The 17246-nt window shown below is 49.8% G+C and overlaps 1 protein-coding gene across 3 annotated transcripts in view; it reads right to left on the bottom strand.

Annotated features, from left to right (window-relative positions):
- NFIC (nuclear factor I C) overlaps nucleotides 1–17246 on the bottom strand; it is a 265530-nt gene that overhangs the window by 45435 nt on the left and 202849 nt on the right. For all 3 annotated transcript variants that reach the window (XM_075352612.1, XM_075352613.1, XM_075352611.1), the window contains 2 exons: nucleotides 16355–16508; nucleotides 14622–14707 (listed from right to left, as the gene is read on the bottom strand). In XM_075352612.1, the coding sequence (XP_075208727.1) occupies nucleotides 14622–14707; nucleotides 16355–16508 (240 nt within the window). The remainder of the gene's footprint in view (nucleotides 1–14621; nucleotides 14708–16354; nucleotides 16509–17246) is intronic.

The following is a 17246-nucleotide window of genomic DNA, read 5'->3' as shown; positions in this document are numbered from 1 at the left end:
CCTGAATTTGTGGTGTGGGGAGCCTGCTAATATGGTTTTCTATTGTAGAACCTCCTTTAGTTACTCAGGACTTCAGCTCTTATTGGGCCTCCTGATGAACCGTACCTAACGGGGAAACACGTTGAACATTCCTGGCTATATATTACAACTGCATCTGATATTGGAGGATTTCTATTTTTGTGTTCAGAATTGAAGCAGTGGCTATTGCTCCAAGCAACTCCATGAGTTATCGGCTTCTTGCGTTATCTACTTGCAGGAAAATTGGAGTACCTCCATGAGAGAAGTTCTATGATATTGGCTGTAGCTATTTAACATATACTGTTGCTATCTGGACCATAGTCCTCCTGCGGTTATATATATATATATATATATATATATATATATATACTAGCTGTAGTACCCGGGCGTTGCCCGGGATAGTAACTGTCTCTCTGTCTCTCTCCCAGTCTGTCTGTGTCTCTGTCTGTCTCTTTCCTTGTCTGTCTGTATCTGTATCTGTCTCTGCCTGTTTCTATCTCTCTGCCTGTCTTTGTATCAGTCTGTCTGTCTATATCTCTGTGTCTCTCTGTCTCTCTATCTATGTGTCTGTTTCTGTCTGTCTCTCTCTATCTCTGTCTCTATGTTTGTCTCTTGCCCCGTCTGTCTCTTTCCCCGTCTGTCTCTTTCCCCGTCAGTCTCTTTCCCTGTCTGTCTCTTTCCTCGTCAGTCTCTTTCCCCGTCAGTCTCGTTCCCCGTCAGTCTCTTTCCCCGTCTGACTCTTTCCAGGTCTGTCTCTTTCCCCGTCTGTCTTCCCGTCTCTTTTCCTGCCTTTTTCCCTGTATGTCTTTGTCCATCTCTTTGTCTGTGTCTTTTCCTGTCTGTCTCTTTCCTTGTCTGTCTCTATTTCTCTGTCTCTTTCTCCGTCTGTCTCAATCAAGGTGTCTCTTTCCCCATCTTTCTTTGTCTCTCTGTCTCTTTCCCTGTTTCCCTGTCTCTGTCCCTGTCTGCCTGTCTCTGTTCCTGTCTGTCTCTTTCCCCATCTGTCTCTTTCCAGGTCTGTCTTTTTCCAGGTCTGTCTCTTTCCAGGTCTGTCTCTTTCCCCGTCTGTCTCTTTCCCCATCTGTCTCTTTCTCCGTCTGTGTCAATCAAGGTTTGTCTCTTTCTCCATCTGTCTTTTTCTGTCTCTCTGTCGGTTTCTTTCCCTTTTTGCCTGTCTCCGTCCATGTCTGTCTGTCTCTGTCCCTGTCTGCCTGTCTCTGTCTGTCTCTTTCCCCATCTGTTATTTTCCCTTTCTGTCTCTTTCCCCATCTGTGTTTGTCTGTCTCTCTGTCTGTCTCTTTCCCTGTCTGCCTGTCTCTGTCCCTGTCTGTCTGTCTCTTATCCCATATGTCTCTTTCCCCATCTGTCTCTTTCCCCAGCTGTCTCTTTTCAGGTCTGTCTGTTTCCCCGTCTGTCTCAATCAAGGTCTGTCTCTTTCTCCATCTGTCGTTGCCTGTCTCTCTGTCTGTCTCTTCCCCTGTCTGCCTGTCTCTGTCCCTATCTGCCTGTCTCTGTCTGTCTCTTTCCTCATCTGCCTCTCTCCCCATCTGTCTATTTCCCCATCTGTCTCTTTCCAGGTCTGTCTCTTTCACTGTCTGTCTCTTTCACCGTCTGTCTCTGTCTGTCTGTCTCTCTCTCTCTCTTTCCGTCTGTCTCTGTCTGTCTCTCTCTCTCTATTCATCTCCCCACTGACATCTTATTACCTCACATATAAGCTTCTTATACTAGCACTGTCCTTTGTTCCTATAGCAACCAATCACAGCTCCTATTAATAGCCTGTAGTTGAAGGCTCCATTCACTTTAATGGAGGCATGTTGTTTGAAGATAACTGTTAAGCGCGGGGTTAAATTTTCCTGTCAAAACATAGTCTACGACGTTACCTGGGTCACATGAGGCGTCTGTGCAAAATTTCGTGATTGTAAATGCGATGGTGTGGATTCCTTTAGTGGACACACACACACACACACACACACACACACACACACTCAGCTTTTTTTATATCTATATATATAATTGCCTTATTCTGTCTCTGTCTGTCTGTCTTGCTCCAAAATTGTGTCCTTACAGTGACAACCATCGGATTGGACGCTGGGCTCGGCCTGGCCCTGCCCCTCCATACGGATTGGCCGCTCGGCTCGGCCCCGCCCCCCGCATGGATTAACTGTTTGGCCAAGCCCGCCCCCCGCACGCGATGCCCGCTAGGCCACGCCCCCCGCACGCGATGCCCGCTGGCCCCGCCCCCCGCATGGATTAACCGTTTGGCCAGGCCCGCCCCCCGCACGCGATGCCCGCTAGGCCACGCCCCCCGCACGCGATGCCCGCTGGCCCCGCCCCCGCATGGATTAACCGTTTGGCCAGGCCCGCCCACAGCACGCGATGCCCGCTGGCCCCGCCCCCCGCATGGATTAACCGTTTGGCCAGGCCTGCCCCCGATGCCCGCTAGGCCACTCCCCCCGCACGCGATGCCCGCTAGGCCACGCTCCCCGCACGCGATGCCCGCTAGGCCACGTCCCCCGCACGCGATGCCCGCTAGGCCACGCCCCCCGCACGCGATGCCCACTAGGCCACGCCCCCATACATGATGCCCACTAGGCCACGCCCCCGCACACGATGCCAGCTAGGCCACGCCCCCACACTCGATGCCCGCTAGGCCACGCCCCCGCATGCGATGCCCGCTAGGCCACGCCCCCCGCACACGTTGGGCACCTGTACACCACCCCCCAGGACTACTCCTCCCATTATACTCCTCTTTCCCCAGGACTACTCCTCCCATTATACTCCTCCTATTATACTCCTCCTATTATACTCCTCTCTGAGGGGTACGCAGCATGGGGGATGGAGCACAATGGGGAGTGCAGCATGGGGGATGGAGCACCATGGGGGGTGCAGCATGGGGGGTGGACCGCGATGGGGGGTGCCCAGAATGGAGGGATGAAACACGATGGGGGGTGCGCAGCATGGGGGATGGAGCACGATGGGGGGTGCAGCATGGGGAATAGAGCACGATAGGGGGTGCACAGAATGGGGGATGGAGCAAGATGGGGGGTGCGTAGCATGTGGGATGGAGCATGATGGGGGGTGCGTAGCATGGGGGATGGAGCACGATGGGGGTGCATAGCATGGGGGATGGAGCACGATGGGGAGTGCAGCATGGGGGATGGAGCACGATGGGGGGGTGCAGCGTGGGGGATGGAGCACTATGGGGGGTGCAGCATGGGGGATGGAGCACGATGGGGGGTGCGCAGCATGGGGGATGGAGCACGATGGGGGGTGCGCAGCATGGGGGATGGAGCATGATGGGGGGTGCGCAGCATGGGGGATGGAGCACGATGGGGGGTGCGCAGCATGGGGGATGGAGCACGATGGGGGGTGCGCAGCATGGGGGATGGAGCACGATGGGGGGTGCGCAGCATGGGGGATGGAGCATGATGGGGGGTGCGCAGCATGGGGGATGGAGCACGATGGGGAGTGCAGCGTGGGGGATGGAGCACGATGGGGGGGTGCAGCGTGGGGGATGGAGCACGATGGGGGGTGCAGCGTGGGGGATGGAGCACAATGGGGGGTGCCCAGAATGGGGGGATGAAACACGATGGGGGGTGCGCAGCATGGGGGATGGAGCACAATGGGGGGTGCACAGCATGGGGGATGGAGCACGATGGGGGGTGCGCAGCATGGGGGATGGAGCACGATGGGGGGGTGCGCAGCATGGGGGATGGAGTACGATGGTGGGTGCACAGCATGGGGGATGGAGCACGATGGGGGGTGCGCAGCATGGGGGATGGAGCACGATGGGGGGGTGCGCAGCATGGGGGATGGAGCATGATGGGGGGTGCGCAGCATGGGGGATGGAGCATGATGGGGGGTGTGCAGCATGGGGGATGGAGCACGATGGGGGTGCGCAGCGTGGGGGATGGAGCACGATGGGGGTGCGCAGCGTGGGGAATGGAGCACAATGGGGGGTGCACACCTCCCCCTAAAACACACACACCGCCACGCACGCACCGCACAACACACCACACACACACTGGGAACCACAAACACCGCCCTACACAGACACCCACACACACAGACAACGCCGCACACACACAACACCCAACACACAAACACCGCGGCACACACAAATATACGCACATACCGCACAACACACACACTGCACAAAACATACCTCCCCCCAAAACACACACACGCACCCTACACCCACACAAACCGCGCAACACACACAGCACCACACACACACAACGCTAGAGACACACAGCGCTCCACAAACAATGCAACACACAAACAACACCGCTCTCACCCCCCGCCACACCTAGACAACACCCAGAACATTTACAGTGCACTACACAAACACTTGGCAACTACACACAACAACATCTATATATATATATATATATATATATATAGATGTGAAGCCCCACCGGTGTTGTGTCGGTGCATACCTTCAGGGACTCCACGTAGCTGGTGCTGGTCACAGGTAGGGAATCTTCGGTTTTTGATCGTGACGCCACTCTCAGTATTTGCGGTCAGAGGGGACCGCCACTGCAGGTTAGAGGACGCCTGGGGCTGATGGTGGGTGCAGTCGGGTGTAGTAGCCTCCTGAGAGTGAGGCAAGCCCCAGGGCCCTTTGTAAAGCTGTAGTACCACAAGTCGCAGAATGACCACACACAGGCAGAGTGTCTTTCAGGGTTTTTACTCACTTCAGGTGGCAGGGTGAGTAACCCGGGCGTAGCTGGGATGAACCAGGTGGGAACCAGGTATCCTTCCGGCTGACTGTATGAGGGTGACTACAAACTCGCCTTCCTTAGCCCTTGGTGGTTTGGGGTGACCCCGACTTTGAGTCCCTATGGGGGTCACCCAGGGAAGATGCTCCAAGCCTCTCTCCCCTTCTTGTTGTGCCGTGTGCTTGTTCCCCGGGCCAGGCCACTCCAGCCTCTTGCCTCCTGTGACCTATGGGCCCTACTTGCGGTTACGTGGCTGCGGCTTTTGGTTGTTGTGGTGTGGGCTGTAAGAGCCCCACACCGGCAGGTTTAGCAGGGAAAGGTGAATCTATCCTCGCTTCGGGATCTGCCGCCCGGTTGGGCCTGGTGCTCTCTAGAAGTCTCCTTACTTCCCACTCCGTGCACTCTCTAGCTGAAGCTGGCTTTCAGGCAGCACTTCTAGTTGACCGTTCTCCCCCGTCTGTAGCCACTGCGCGGGCGCTGTTAGACAGCATCAGCCCCACAGGTCTGCTCCTCACTGAGCCCTCTGGAGTTCTCTCTCTAACTGACTCACTGCTCCTCCTCTCCTGTTCTTGCCTACGCCACCTAGCAACCAGACTCTCCACCACACCCCTTGAGAGGAGATGGAGGCTTTTTAACCCCCTGCCACTATTCCAGTGGAGGTATAGGCTTTGCCCCCTCCTGGGATCCCCAGGGGTCCTCTCATGGGTACATGTGTGAGACCTGATCACTATGCGCCTGTGTTCCACACCCCTGTCAGCCTTCTGGATTACCTGTATTGTACTGTCCCCAGCATGGGTGCAGTACTCAGTGGTGCCTGACCAGGTCAGGGGCGCCACATTCCCCCTTAGTTATCACCAGCACGTCCTCGGGCTGCAAGACAACATTTTAAAATGCATAAAACATTAAAACATGTAAAACATTTTTAAAACCACCAGGTATCAGACATCACCACCCTCCACCCACAAGTCCGTTAACCCACCCAAAACCCTCTCAGGAGGCAGGTCACCGGTCCTGTTGGTAACCAGGTCTGGGCCATCCGTTTCTCCAGACCTTTCCTCCAATCTTCCTCTCCCGTTGGCCGCGACTTCAGCCACTTCTGGCAGGATGTAGAGGCGGCTTTCGTGGGCTGGTGGTTTCAGGGTATACCTGGCCTAGTGGATCCGCGCCGTCAACCTCTTCTGGCAGGATTCAGAGGCGGCCTCCACAGTTGGTGCTGACCAGGTACCCTCTTTGTGGTGGTGAGCCAAGGCCCCATAAACAGGCGTGCTCTCTGGTCGCAGGTGAGCCAAGGCCCTTTTCTACGGACGGGCCCCCCTGGTTGCAGACGAGCCAAGCCCCTAAACAGGCTGGCCCTGGTGGTGGTGCCACTGGTGTAACTATTTACACTGCGAGAGTTTGTGGCTATAGCAAGTTCATAGCCTTAAGTTTATTTCTCACAATAGTTCTTGTGGGCGCATTTCTTTAACGTTGCAAACAAAACTTGGCAAACTTTAACTGGTCAAAACTTCTTACTTTACTTTACTTTTCTTTACTCCTCTTTTTCACTAGGGCGAGGGCACGTTGGGCACTGGCACCTGTGACTTTCTTGCTCTTTGTCTCTGTCTTCATCTGTAGGATCTTTATCTTGTCTTTCTTGTCTTTCTTGTTGCAGGGGATGGCTGTAAGGTTTGTTGGGACATAGCGTTACGTCCAGAGCATACAATCCTCTTTCGCCTTGATGCAGGGTGAACTGAACGGAATCTCCCATCTTTAGATTTCTACAAGGGTGTCCTCTTGGCAGATGAGCGTTCACATCTCTGCGGTTTACAAATATCCCTTCTTTTATTCCTGGTGCTACAATGAAGCCATAACCACTTTTCAAGTTGAAATCTTCCACTACGCCATAACACAGGGGTCCTCTAGCCTGGGCTTTGGACTCTCTCAACAAACGCTTCTCCTTTAGGTCTCTGGCGGTGACTGCTCTCTGTTCAGGAGACTGTGGTGCTGGAGCAAACTGTGTTCTTCTGCGCCGTGTCTTGCGGGCTGGATCCATGCCTGTGGGCTCCCAGGTGAAGCTCTTAGGCAGCTCTTCTTCTGCAGAGGGGGTCAGGTCCTCCTCGTCCCAGCGGGAGTATGGCAGCATTTCCGGCTCTGAATACACATCTGCTTCTGGTGGCACTGGAGTCGGAGTCAACCCTTCTGCTTCCTGGCCTCCTCTCCCCCTTAGTTCTTCCTGGCACTCCAGCTGTGGCAGTGCCGGGGATGGCTGCTCTTCGGCCGGCCCAGGTGAGGGACTCTTTGGTGTAGCTGCTGCAGGAGTTAGCAGGAGACTCTTTGGGGTATGCGGAGGGGGTATGTATTGACTCACCAGCCATTGTGGAAATTTGGCCTCCAGGTCAGCCTTCATCTGCCAATATGCAGGGTCTTCACCCACCGTGGGCTGCCTATCAGGGACCTCTGTGGACCGGGGAGCGGTGTCTGCTCTGGCCTTACAGGCCGGGGTAAATGCTGAGGTAGTCTTTTCTTGGCGGGCCGCGCCTGGCATGGCGGCGGCCTGGTCTTGGCGGGCCGCGCCTGGCATGGCGGCGGCCTGGTCTTGGCGGGCTGCGCCTGGCATGGCGGCGGCCTGGTCTTGGCGGGCTGCGCCTGGCATGGCGGCGGCCTGGTCTTGGCGGGCCGCGCCCTGTATGGCGGCGGCCTGGTCTTGGCGGGCCGCGCCCGGGATGGCGGCGGCCTGGATCAGTGTCGCTGTTGCAGGGGGCTCTGTGCAGGCTGGGCTGGACGTCGCTGCAGCAGTCTGGGCTTGGCGGGCCGCGCCCTGTATGGCGGCGGCCTGGTCTTGGCGGGCCGCGCCCAGGATGGCGGCGGCCTGGTCCTGGCGGGCCGGGCAGGGCATCGCTGCAGGGACTGGGTCTTGGTGGGCCGAGCAGGGCATCGCTGCAGGGACTGGGTCTTGGTGGGCCGAGCAGGACATCGCTGCAGCCGCTGGGGCTTGGAGGGCCGCACCTGGCGTGGCTGCGGCCTGCTTCAGCGTCGCCGCACCGGACGCCTCTTCAGGGACCGCGGACGTGGCAGCAGGGGTCGGGGCACTTGCGCGGGCCGGGGCATCATTCGACTCACCCGTTGTTGGTAGCACTGGGGTCTGCGTCGTCGCCGTCCCGCCTGACACCCGGCATGCAGCTCTCCCTTCATAGGCCCGAACCGCCGCGGTCAGCTCCTGCAGTTCCATCCGTTCCTCCCGAATCTGCTCCACGACCCGGGTCTCCAACCGGTTGCAAAACTGGGCCAGCTCCCGATACCACCAGGCAGCGGAGCCTGGTTCTGGGTTCCTGCGGTCAGACGCCATTTCTTCTGCGCCGTCTTCTGCACGGTCTCCCAGCAGTGGACTCTTCGCTGCCTCCTGTAACAAGCTGTCCAGTTTCTGCTCTGCCTCTTTCAGCAGCTCCGCTCCCAGCAGCAGGCTTGTGGCTTCCTTTCCTTCCCGCCGTCTCTCGACGCTTCCACTCTCATAGCCGGCAAGGTCAGAACTCTGCAGGGGATCTCTGGGTAGCCACACCTCTTCGTGGGCGGTAACTTCTTCCAGCGCGGGCTGCTGTTGTTTTTCAGCGCGCTTTTCATGGTGGCAATATGGCGGCGCTTCCAATTTTTCAAGCGGACCGCCCAGGCACATGGTCACCTGTCTGAACAGGTCTAGTCCTTATCCTGTTCGTGACGCCAGATGTGAAGCCCCACCGGTGTTGTGTCGGTGCATACCTTCAGGGACTCCACGTAGCTGGTGCTGGTCACAGGTAGGGAATCTTCGGTTTTTGATCGTGACGCCACTCTCAGTATTTGCGGTCAGAGGGGACCGCCACTGCAGGTTAGAGGACGCCTGGGGCTGATGGTGGGTGCAGTCGGGTGTAGTAGCCTCCTGAGAGTGAGGCAAGCCCCAGGGCCCTTTGTAAAGCTGTAGTACCACAAGTCGCAGAATGACCACACACAGGCAGAGTGTCTTTCAGGGTTTTTACTCACTTCAGGTGGCAGGGTGAGTAACCCGGGCGTAGCTGGGATGAACCAGGTGGGAACCAGGTATCCTTCCGGCTGACTGTATGAGGGTGACTACAAACTCGCCTTCCTTAGCCCTTGGTGGTTTGGGGTGACCCCGACTTTGAGTCCCTATGGGGGTCACCCAGGGAAGATGCTCCAAGCCTCTCTCCCCTTCTTGTTGTGCCGTGTGCTTGTTCCCCGGGCCAGGCCACTCCAGCCTCTTGCCTCCTGTGACCTATGGGCCCTACTTGCGGTTACGTGGCTGCGGCTTTTGGTTGTTGTGGTGTGGGCTGTAAGAGCCCCACACCGGCAGGTTTAGCAGGGAAAGGTGAATCTATCCTCGCTTCGGGATCTGCCGCCCGGTTGGGCCTGGTGCTCTCTAGAAGTCTCCTTACTTCCCACTCCGTGCACTCTCTAGCTGAAGCTGGCTTTCAGGCAGCACTTCTAGTTGACCGTTCTCCCCCGTCTGTAGCCACTGCGCGGGCGCTGTTAGACAGCATCAGCCCCACAGGTCTGCTCCTCACTGAGCCCTCTGGAGTTCTCTCTCTAACTGACTCACTGCTCCTCCTCTCCTGTTCTTGCCTACGCCACCTAGCAACCAGACTCTCCACCACACCCCTTGAGAGGAGATGGAGGCTTTTTAACCCCCTGCCACTATTCCAGTGGAGGTATAGGCTTTGCCCCCTCCTGGGATCCCCAGGGGTCCTCTCATGGGTACATGTGTGAGACCTGATCACTATGCGCCTGTGTTCCACACCCCTGTCAGCCTTCTGGATTACCTGTATTGTACTGTCCCCAGCATGGGTGCAGTACTCAGTGGTGCCTGACCAGGTCAGGGGCGCCACATATATATAACAAAAATCATACATTAACTACACAATACGTAAATTCTAGAATACCCGATGCGTAGAATCGGGCCACCTTCTAGTATATATATATGTGCATCTTTTCTTTCCCTTTCCTTCCTCTCATTTGCTGTTTGCAACTGGGAGGTTTTGTGAGATTAGGGAACTAGGGATAATTAGGGTTTACTGAGGTGCTACAGCATAAGCACTTTATGGTGTCTAGGCAGGGCTGTGTCCAGCAATGGATTCTATTGGGCCAATTTTAGGCTTAATTGTCCTGTACTTTACAATTAATCATTTATATTTCTGTATCTACAGTCATGTACTTTATATATTGCCTGTTTATGTCCGGTTTATTCCTGATATTTTAATAATCTTAATAAAAGTTATATTTTTATGGGAAATTGATTAATATCACTAATTAGGTATTCTGTCAATTCTATCCTAATTTTGGAATACATATCATATGCTACTGCCTATAGTGACAGTACAACATGGAAAAATGACAGAAGGAGAGGGCTCCCTCCGTCAGCCAATCAGCGTTTCCACAGTGCAATTGCAGGGAGTCAATGCGTTGTTATGGCAACTGAAGGACTAATAAAGCCTTTTGTCTGCTATATACCCTAGCTTATCAGATTCTGCTGGGGCAAAGTTTAATTGGTCTCACTGACAGGATGAGGTAATGCCCTACATTACATGAGTAGTGCAGAGTGGTAAAACATGATTATAGGACTCCATGTTTAAAGGGGAGGTGCAACGATTGTAGTTTTTGTATTAATAATTATTAAATATGAAATCAATTATTTTAATACAAAATTAAATTAATTTTTTATTTAGTTTTTATTTAATTCTATTTTTACTCAAACACTAGGGTCTGCCATCTTGAATTTGCAGTGTGTAACGACACTTACACAGTGCAAATACGGCAGTCCCTGTGCATAAAAGATAATAGACGGCATCCGACCCTATCTCCTGCACTGTGGCTGATCCCTGAGGTGACCTTAACAAGCTTTTTAGGGTGTCCAGATCACAGCTCGGTGAGGAGACCTGCTGCCATCCTTGTGAAGCCTACTGCATATGCAGTGTGCTTCACTTTCCCTCGTCATCGATCTGTGCTCAGCGCGAGCCAAGTGATAACAGGAGGAGTTGACGAGTCACTAGGCTGACAGGAGTAGCTGCTGGGATCGGAGGTCCGGGAATGGGATGAGTACATGCAGCAAGGCGGTGATCGCTGCTGACATTAGCTGCAATCACCAGCAGCTCCTCCTGTCACTGTACTTAGCGTGTGAGAGCAGTGACAGGAGTAGCGTTTGAGACATCAGGCTTATAGGAGGAGGTGTCGGTAGCGGAAGTCCGAGAATAGGGTGAGTGCCGGTGGCGGGGAGCAGTGATCGCAGCCTAACATCTATAGTATAATGCTGCAGATCACTGCTGCCGCCGCCATGTTTGAAGTAAATCACATGCTGCTGTGCTCTGAACACACTGGCAAAGCTCTGCTATATCAATGCACACTGATATAGCAGAGCCGTGTACTATATGCAGTATTATGGGGCACTATATTATGGGACATAGTATTGTGGAGCTCGGTATTATGGAGCACTATGCAGCTGTCCTCGGTGCCACTTTAGACATATTTTATTTAGACCCATCAAAATGGGTCCGCACTGTGATCCTAAGGCCTTGTTCACGCACTGTGTTTTTACCCACTTTTTTTTTGCGTTTTTGCTGCAGAGAGAATGGTTGTAACCTTTCTGCAGACATTCCCCAGCAAAACCTATGTGAAAAAAAAATATCTGTGCGCACACTGCGTTTTTTTCTCAAGAAAATTCTTTCTGCAGAATTTCTTGAGAAAAACAATGAGCATGTCCCTTCACTTCTGCAGGTACCTGAGTTTTTTGCCATAGATAATGGTAAAAAAAACGCAGGGACCAACATGCAGAAAAAACGCATCAAAAACGCATCAAAAACGCGGTGAAAAAGCATGCGTTATTGGGGCGTTTTTTTAACGTAAGTGAGCTAATCTTTCAGACTCTCAAGAAATTTCTTGAGATATTTCTTGAGAAAAATCCTTTTTCTAGTGCGCACAGGGCCTAAACTTCATCTTCTCTTATTCTTTTGGAAACACCCAGATTGGGAGGGGGAGGTGTGACACCACACACAGGAGAGCAGACTCTGCCCACTTTTACTGCAGCTGTAATGTGATCTAGGTCTATAGTAATTGTACAGTAGGATTTCAGCAGCTGCTCCCCCTAGTGTTTGAGTGGAAAATATCAAACTTTTTAAATAATTTTTTCATATTTTTCTCAATTAAAAACAAATGATAATATTTAAACAAAAAATTAAAACTTTACATTTTTTCAGTTATTAAAAAAGAAAAAAAAATGATGGCAACTTCCCTTTAAGTCCTTTAGGGGGATTAATAAATACTGAAAAAAAAATATTATTCAAGTGTAAAAAAGTAAAAAATCCTCCACAGAATTCCAGATTCCCAATTAAATATTATTTAATCTGGAAAAAAACCAAATGCCCTCAAAAAGCAATACATATTTTGTATCATTGAATCTACAACAACCTGTAGTAAATTACTATATCATTATTTATCTTGCATGATGAATGCTGCACCCCCCCCCCAATTGACAGAATTTATGACTGTTCATCCCACCATCAAATATAAACATAATTAATAATACAAATAAAAAGTGATTGGTACTAATACAAGTGCAAGTAATTCTGCTGAAAAAAGCAATCCCTCACAGAGCTCTGTAAAAACAATTATGGCTCTGAAAACATGATGCAAAAATAGATTATTTTAGTAAAAAAAGTGATTTGCTGTATAAAAGTCATAAAAAAAAATTAAAACACAATGCAAATTGGTTATTGACACATAAAACAAAATTGTATTATTATTTATCCTGCTAGGTGAATGCCATAAGAAAAAAATAAACAGTGCAAGAATTGCTGGATTTTCTACATCAAACCTCACAAAATAAGAGAGATCAAAAAGTCTTATGCATCCAAAAATCGCAAAAAAAAGAGCCCTCACACAACTCTGTCAACAAACATAACAAGTTATAGGTCTCGCCATATTGGTACACCCCAATTTTTTTTGAGTGTAATAAAGTAGCACAGCAGGTATGGTATCATCATATTGACCTGCAGAATTAAATGAAAGAAGCCTCCCATTAACTTTTTATTTTTTCTCTAAATGTGTTGTATATGTGCTTGTAGTGTTGTGTGAGTGTGTTAATGTCCTCACCTTCCGCCAGTTTGTCCATGATCTAGCGCTGTTTCTGCTCCTCTTCTCAGTGACCTCACTGCTCTTCAGACTCCCTGGATCACATTGCACTCTGTGTGACCCAGAAATCACTTTTAGGGTATGTGCGCACGTTGCTTTTTACCTGCTTTTTACCTGCTTTTTTGCTGCTTTTTCTTCTGCGCTGTTTAATGCCAAAATGGATGTGTTCTTCTATTCAAGCAAAGTCTATGGGAATTTGGGTTTCTTGTTCACACTATGTTGTTCAAAATGCTGCCTTTTTGTGGCAGAACTTTTGTCAAAAACTCAGCTTTTCAAAGAAGCAACATGTCAATTGTTTTTGCCATTTGGGTTTTGCACTGCAAAGCTGAGTTTTTGACCAAAGTTCTGCCACAAAAAGGCAGCATTTTGAACAACATAGTGTGAACAAGAAACCCAAATTCCCATAGACTTTGCTTGAATAGAAGAACACATCCATTTTGGCATTAAACAGCGCAGAAGAAAAAGCAGCAAAAAAGCAGGTAAAAAGCAGGTAAAAAGCAACGTGCGCACATACCCTTAGGGCTCGATTCCACTTGCATTTTGCACGGACGAGTGCAATCTGATAAAACATCGGACTGCACTCACACAAGTGCAAAACAAAACCATAGCGGCACGCGGAATGTTCGCAGCATGCGGCGTTTGGCAGCGAGTCTCGGCTCACGCACCTCCATACATGTCTATGGGAGCATGTCATCCACGTACAGTGCGATGTACGCAGAGACAGGCTGGGTAGGAGATGGGGAGAAAGTGGTCCCTTCCTCTTCTCAACAGCTGTGATATGATTGCAAGATCATCAGTGACATCCGTAGCAGAGGGTCATTAACATATCGCTTCCAATGCTCTCTCATCAGAAGCTATGCGCAAGTGGAACTGTACCCTTACAAAGTAAGTCTATGCAGCATCAGAACAAAGCTTCATAGGCTTTCATTATAACAGAGACTTCCGGCTCTCGCATAATGTGATCTGTGTAGTCCAAAGATCAATGTGTCACTGAGAAGAGGAGCAGAATAGTGCCTGATCCCATAAAGAGCGTTGGTAGGTGAGTATATAAACTCACACAGTATACCAAATACATATCATCAATGGTATCTGAATAGTGAGTGGTGTTTAAAAAAAAATGAAAAGTAAATTCCAGAATTGCTGTTTATTCTGTTACTCCATTCCCCAAACAATGTAATAGAAAGTCATCAAAAAGTTGTGGTTCCAGAAAATGCAACCACTAAAAACTCTACCTTGTCACGCAAGGAAACGCCAGCACACACTTCCATTGACAGGAAAATGTAAAACTTACAACATAAAAACAAGTGATTTTTTTTAAACACAGTATTCATTGCACAGAAGTCATAAAACGTTAGAAAAAGTATGTCAATTTAGTACTGCCATAATCGTACCGACCCACAGAATACAGTTAGCGCTTTACTTGTGCAGCATGTGAATAGCATAAAATTTAAATCCTCAAAAAAAAAACAAAACAAGAATCGAGGTTTGTTTTTATTTCTCCCACTAAAGAAGTTAGCTAATAAGTTACATGTACCTCAAAATGGTAAATATTTCTGTTGAGAAAATAAATGAAGCCCACAAACAGCTCAACAAAAAAAAATATTATAGCTCTTGGAACAAGATGAAAAAAATGCTTTGTCCTAAGGTCCAAAGTGGGCATGTCCTTAAGGGGTTAATATGTATATCGAAATGAAACACATTGGCATGAATGGAGAAGCTTACCTAAATCAAACTTACCTGTGGCTGATATATGCTCCCAGGGTCACGGGGTCCAAGTCCTACAAAGGGTCGATTTGCGGGAGGCGTGCTAGGGGCAGAGTATGCTGTAAAAAAATAGATTTTATTATACATTGTATTAAAAATGTGAAAAGCAGAAAATATTGAAGTAGCCTTAAAGGGACTCCATCAGTACAAAATCACTGTTCATACCAAGCATGGGTGCTTCATGGCGGGGCTAATCATTTATATACACCATCCCATATGCTTGTTTTCCCTCTATCTCCACCGTCCCCCCTTTTCTATGGTTGACAGCTCCGGCTTCATAAAGCCAGTGGAGATGGATGGAGTGAAAACAGGAGAGATACTGTATTCAAATGATTAGCCCCCGCCATGATGCACCAATCACCTGTGCTTGGTATGAACAGTGATCTTGTGTTGACAGTCCCTTTACTGGGAACCTGTCATGTGTCTTTCTTACACTAAACCGTTATCATAGCCTTGGATTTCTTTGACACATCTTTTTCCACATATCCCTTTATGAACTGAATGTTATCACTGTATAGATAATCAGGTTATAATTGTGCACACTGTATAAACTATGTTCAAACAACCATATTTTCTATCTGCATTCTGTCGGTGGGACCGAATGCCTGCATGAAAAAACACACAATATGCATTAGTCTCTTCTGTGTTTTGTATGAGACTTGCCTTATAAATTGTGAAAAGGAAAATTGGATCCCTTATGGATCAAACACATTGCATCCAATTTTTCGACTTTCACTCACTCCTGATGTATAAAAATGAATGCTATATGGATGGCATTCAGATGATAGTGCAGCTGAAAAATTGTGTTTTCACACAGATAGCTGCCAATCAGCGGTGTGGGCAGGGCTATATAGAGCTCAACATTCCGAGATCTGGGAGGTCTGCATTGGACAAAACTGTTAATAAATCAGAATGACAGCAATTAAGTAAATGACACATCGCTGGAGTCAGGGAGTCTGCCCTTACATTATGCTGCTCTTAGATTTAAACCTGATGACAAAATCCCTTTAAGGGGATTGCATGTCAAAGCATTTGGCTTACATGGGATATCGAGGACTATTCTTTTTTTAATACAGGCCTAAGAACTAACAGGCAGGTAGCTGCTAGCAACCCACATGTTGTGCCCAGTGACGTGGCGCAGACCACTCCTGCCAGTGATTCAGCGTCTTTCACTGACATTACGTCAACAGAGCAGCACCTTCTCTGCTGCTCTGTTAATGGGGTGTGACTACCAACATCATGCTGATTGACAGCTGGCTCCCTGTTGCCTAACTGCAATAAGCATGACGTCAGCAGTCATACCCTACTGCCAGAGCCGAAAAGGAAGAGCAGCTGCTCTGTTGATGTTCTGCTAATGTGGAGCAGTAGAATCGCCGGCAGGAGCAGTCGATGATCACTCTGTGCCGGTGCCGGATAGAACAGCCAGGTACTTGCCGCTGTTAGCAATTACCTGCCTTTATGTAGTAGGCACATAGTAAAAAATATAAATTACTCCTAGATAAACCCTTTAATACCATTAAAATAAGAGCAGTCACAAGTCATAAAGTTCCATTGCAGTAACAATGTGGACATAGCTGATTTCCTACCTAAATTCTTTGTCAGAACTATAGTATATGAGTTTGGACACATCAGCTGTTATTTAGGACAGGCTTCATTTTATTTTGTCATAATTTTGTGAATACCTTAAAGTTGTAAAAGGTACTCACTTGGAGAGGTTGGTGAGGAGTTACCCCCATCGGATGCCGTGGTTGATTTGGTATCAGAGGACAATGAGAGGCGGGGCATCCCAGGAGGAGGCGGGGCCAACATTTGCGTGGAGATATAATGACTCGAAACTTTCACCTGGCCGCTTCCATTCAGCTTAGAGAGAGCAAGTGGAGAGGAAAAGTGGTAACACACTAGTATCACACCATTGTACATTTTATTGCATGGGATATACCCCATCAAATAAAATCAACTACTTTCTGACTGCAAACTATCTATCCATGACAGAACAGATTTAGCACATGCTAGAGGTGTCTGTATATTCTGTCTGTTATCCAACCAAATGTATCTAAAATGCCTCTTTGATATATTTATTCCATACAATACAATAAGCCATCCCTACCACCCAGCCATTATCTTACATACTGTATATCAGTAATTCCATTATATATATATATTTATATATATAATTGCCTTATTCTGTCTGTCTGTCTTGCTGCAAAATGACGTCATTACAGTGACAACCGTCGCCACACCGCGCGCGCTAAAGAGCCTGCGACCAACGGCTCAGCTTACTGAAAAGCCCGAACTATGGGCCGACAGGACGACGCCCGACACTTTTCCCCGCACCCACACGGAGCCCCGACTTCCCGGTGACTGCTGCACCTCCGGGAGCCCACACCCGCAACCCAGCCTACACATACCCACCGCTCGCCTCCGGCCCCCGCACACATTGCCCACTCGGCTCCACCCCCACCGCACTCCGCCCTCCGCATCTATACGCTGAACACACACAAACGAATAGTCACCTGTCTCCAGCCATGCAGTCACCAGCACTGACGTCCGGTGAGTGCTGCACCCCCGGGAGCCCACACCGGCAACCCAGCCGATACA

Source organism: Anomaloglossus baeobatrachus, chromosome 1 (genome assembly GCF_048569485.1).
Source record: "Anomaloglossus baeobatrachus isolate aAnoBae1 chromosome 1, aAnoBae1.hap1, whole genome shotgun sequence".
Taxonomy (NCBI): Eukaryota; Metazoa; Chordata; class Amphibia; order Anura; family Aromobatidae; genus Anomaloglossus; species Anomaloglossus baeobatrachus.
Note: the sequence above shows the minus strand (reverse complement) of the source record. Positions and strands in the feature narration are given on the sequence as shown.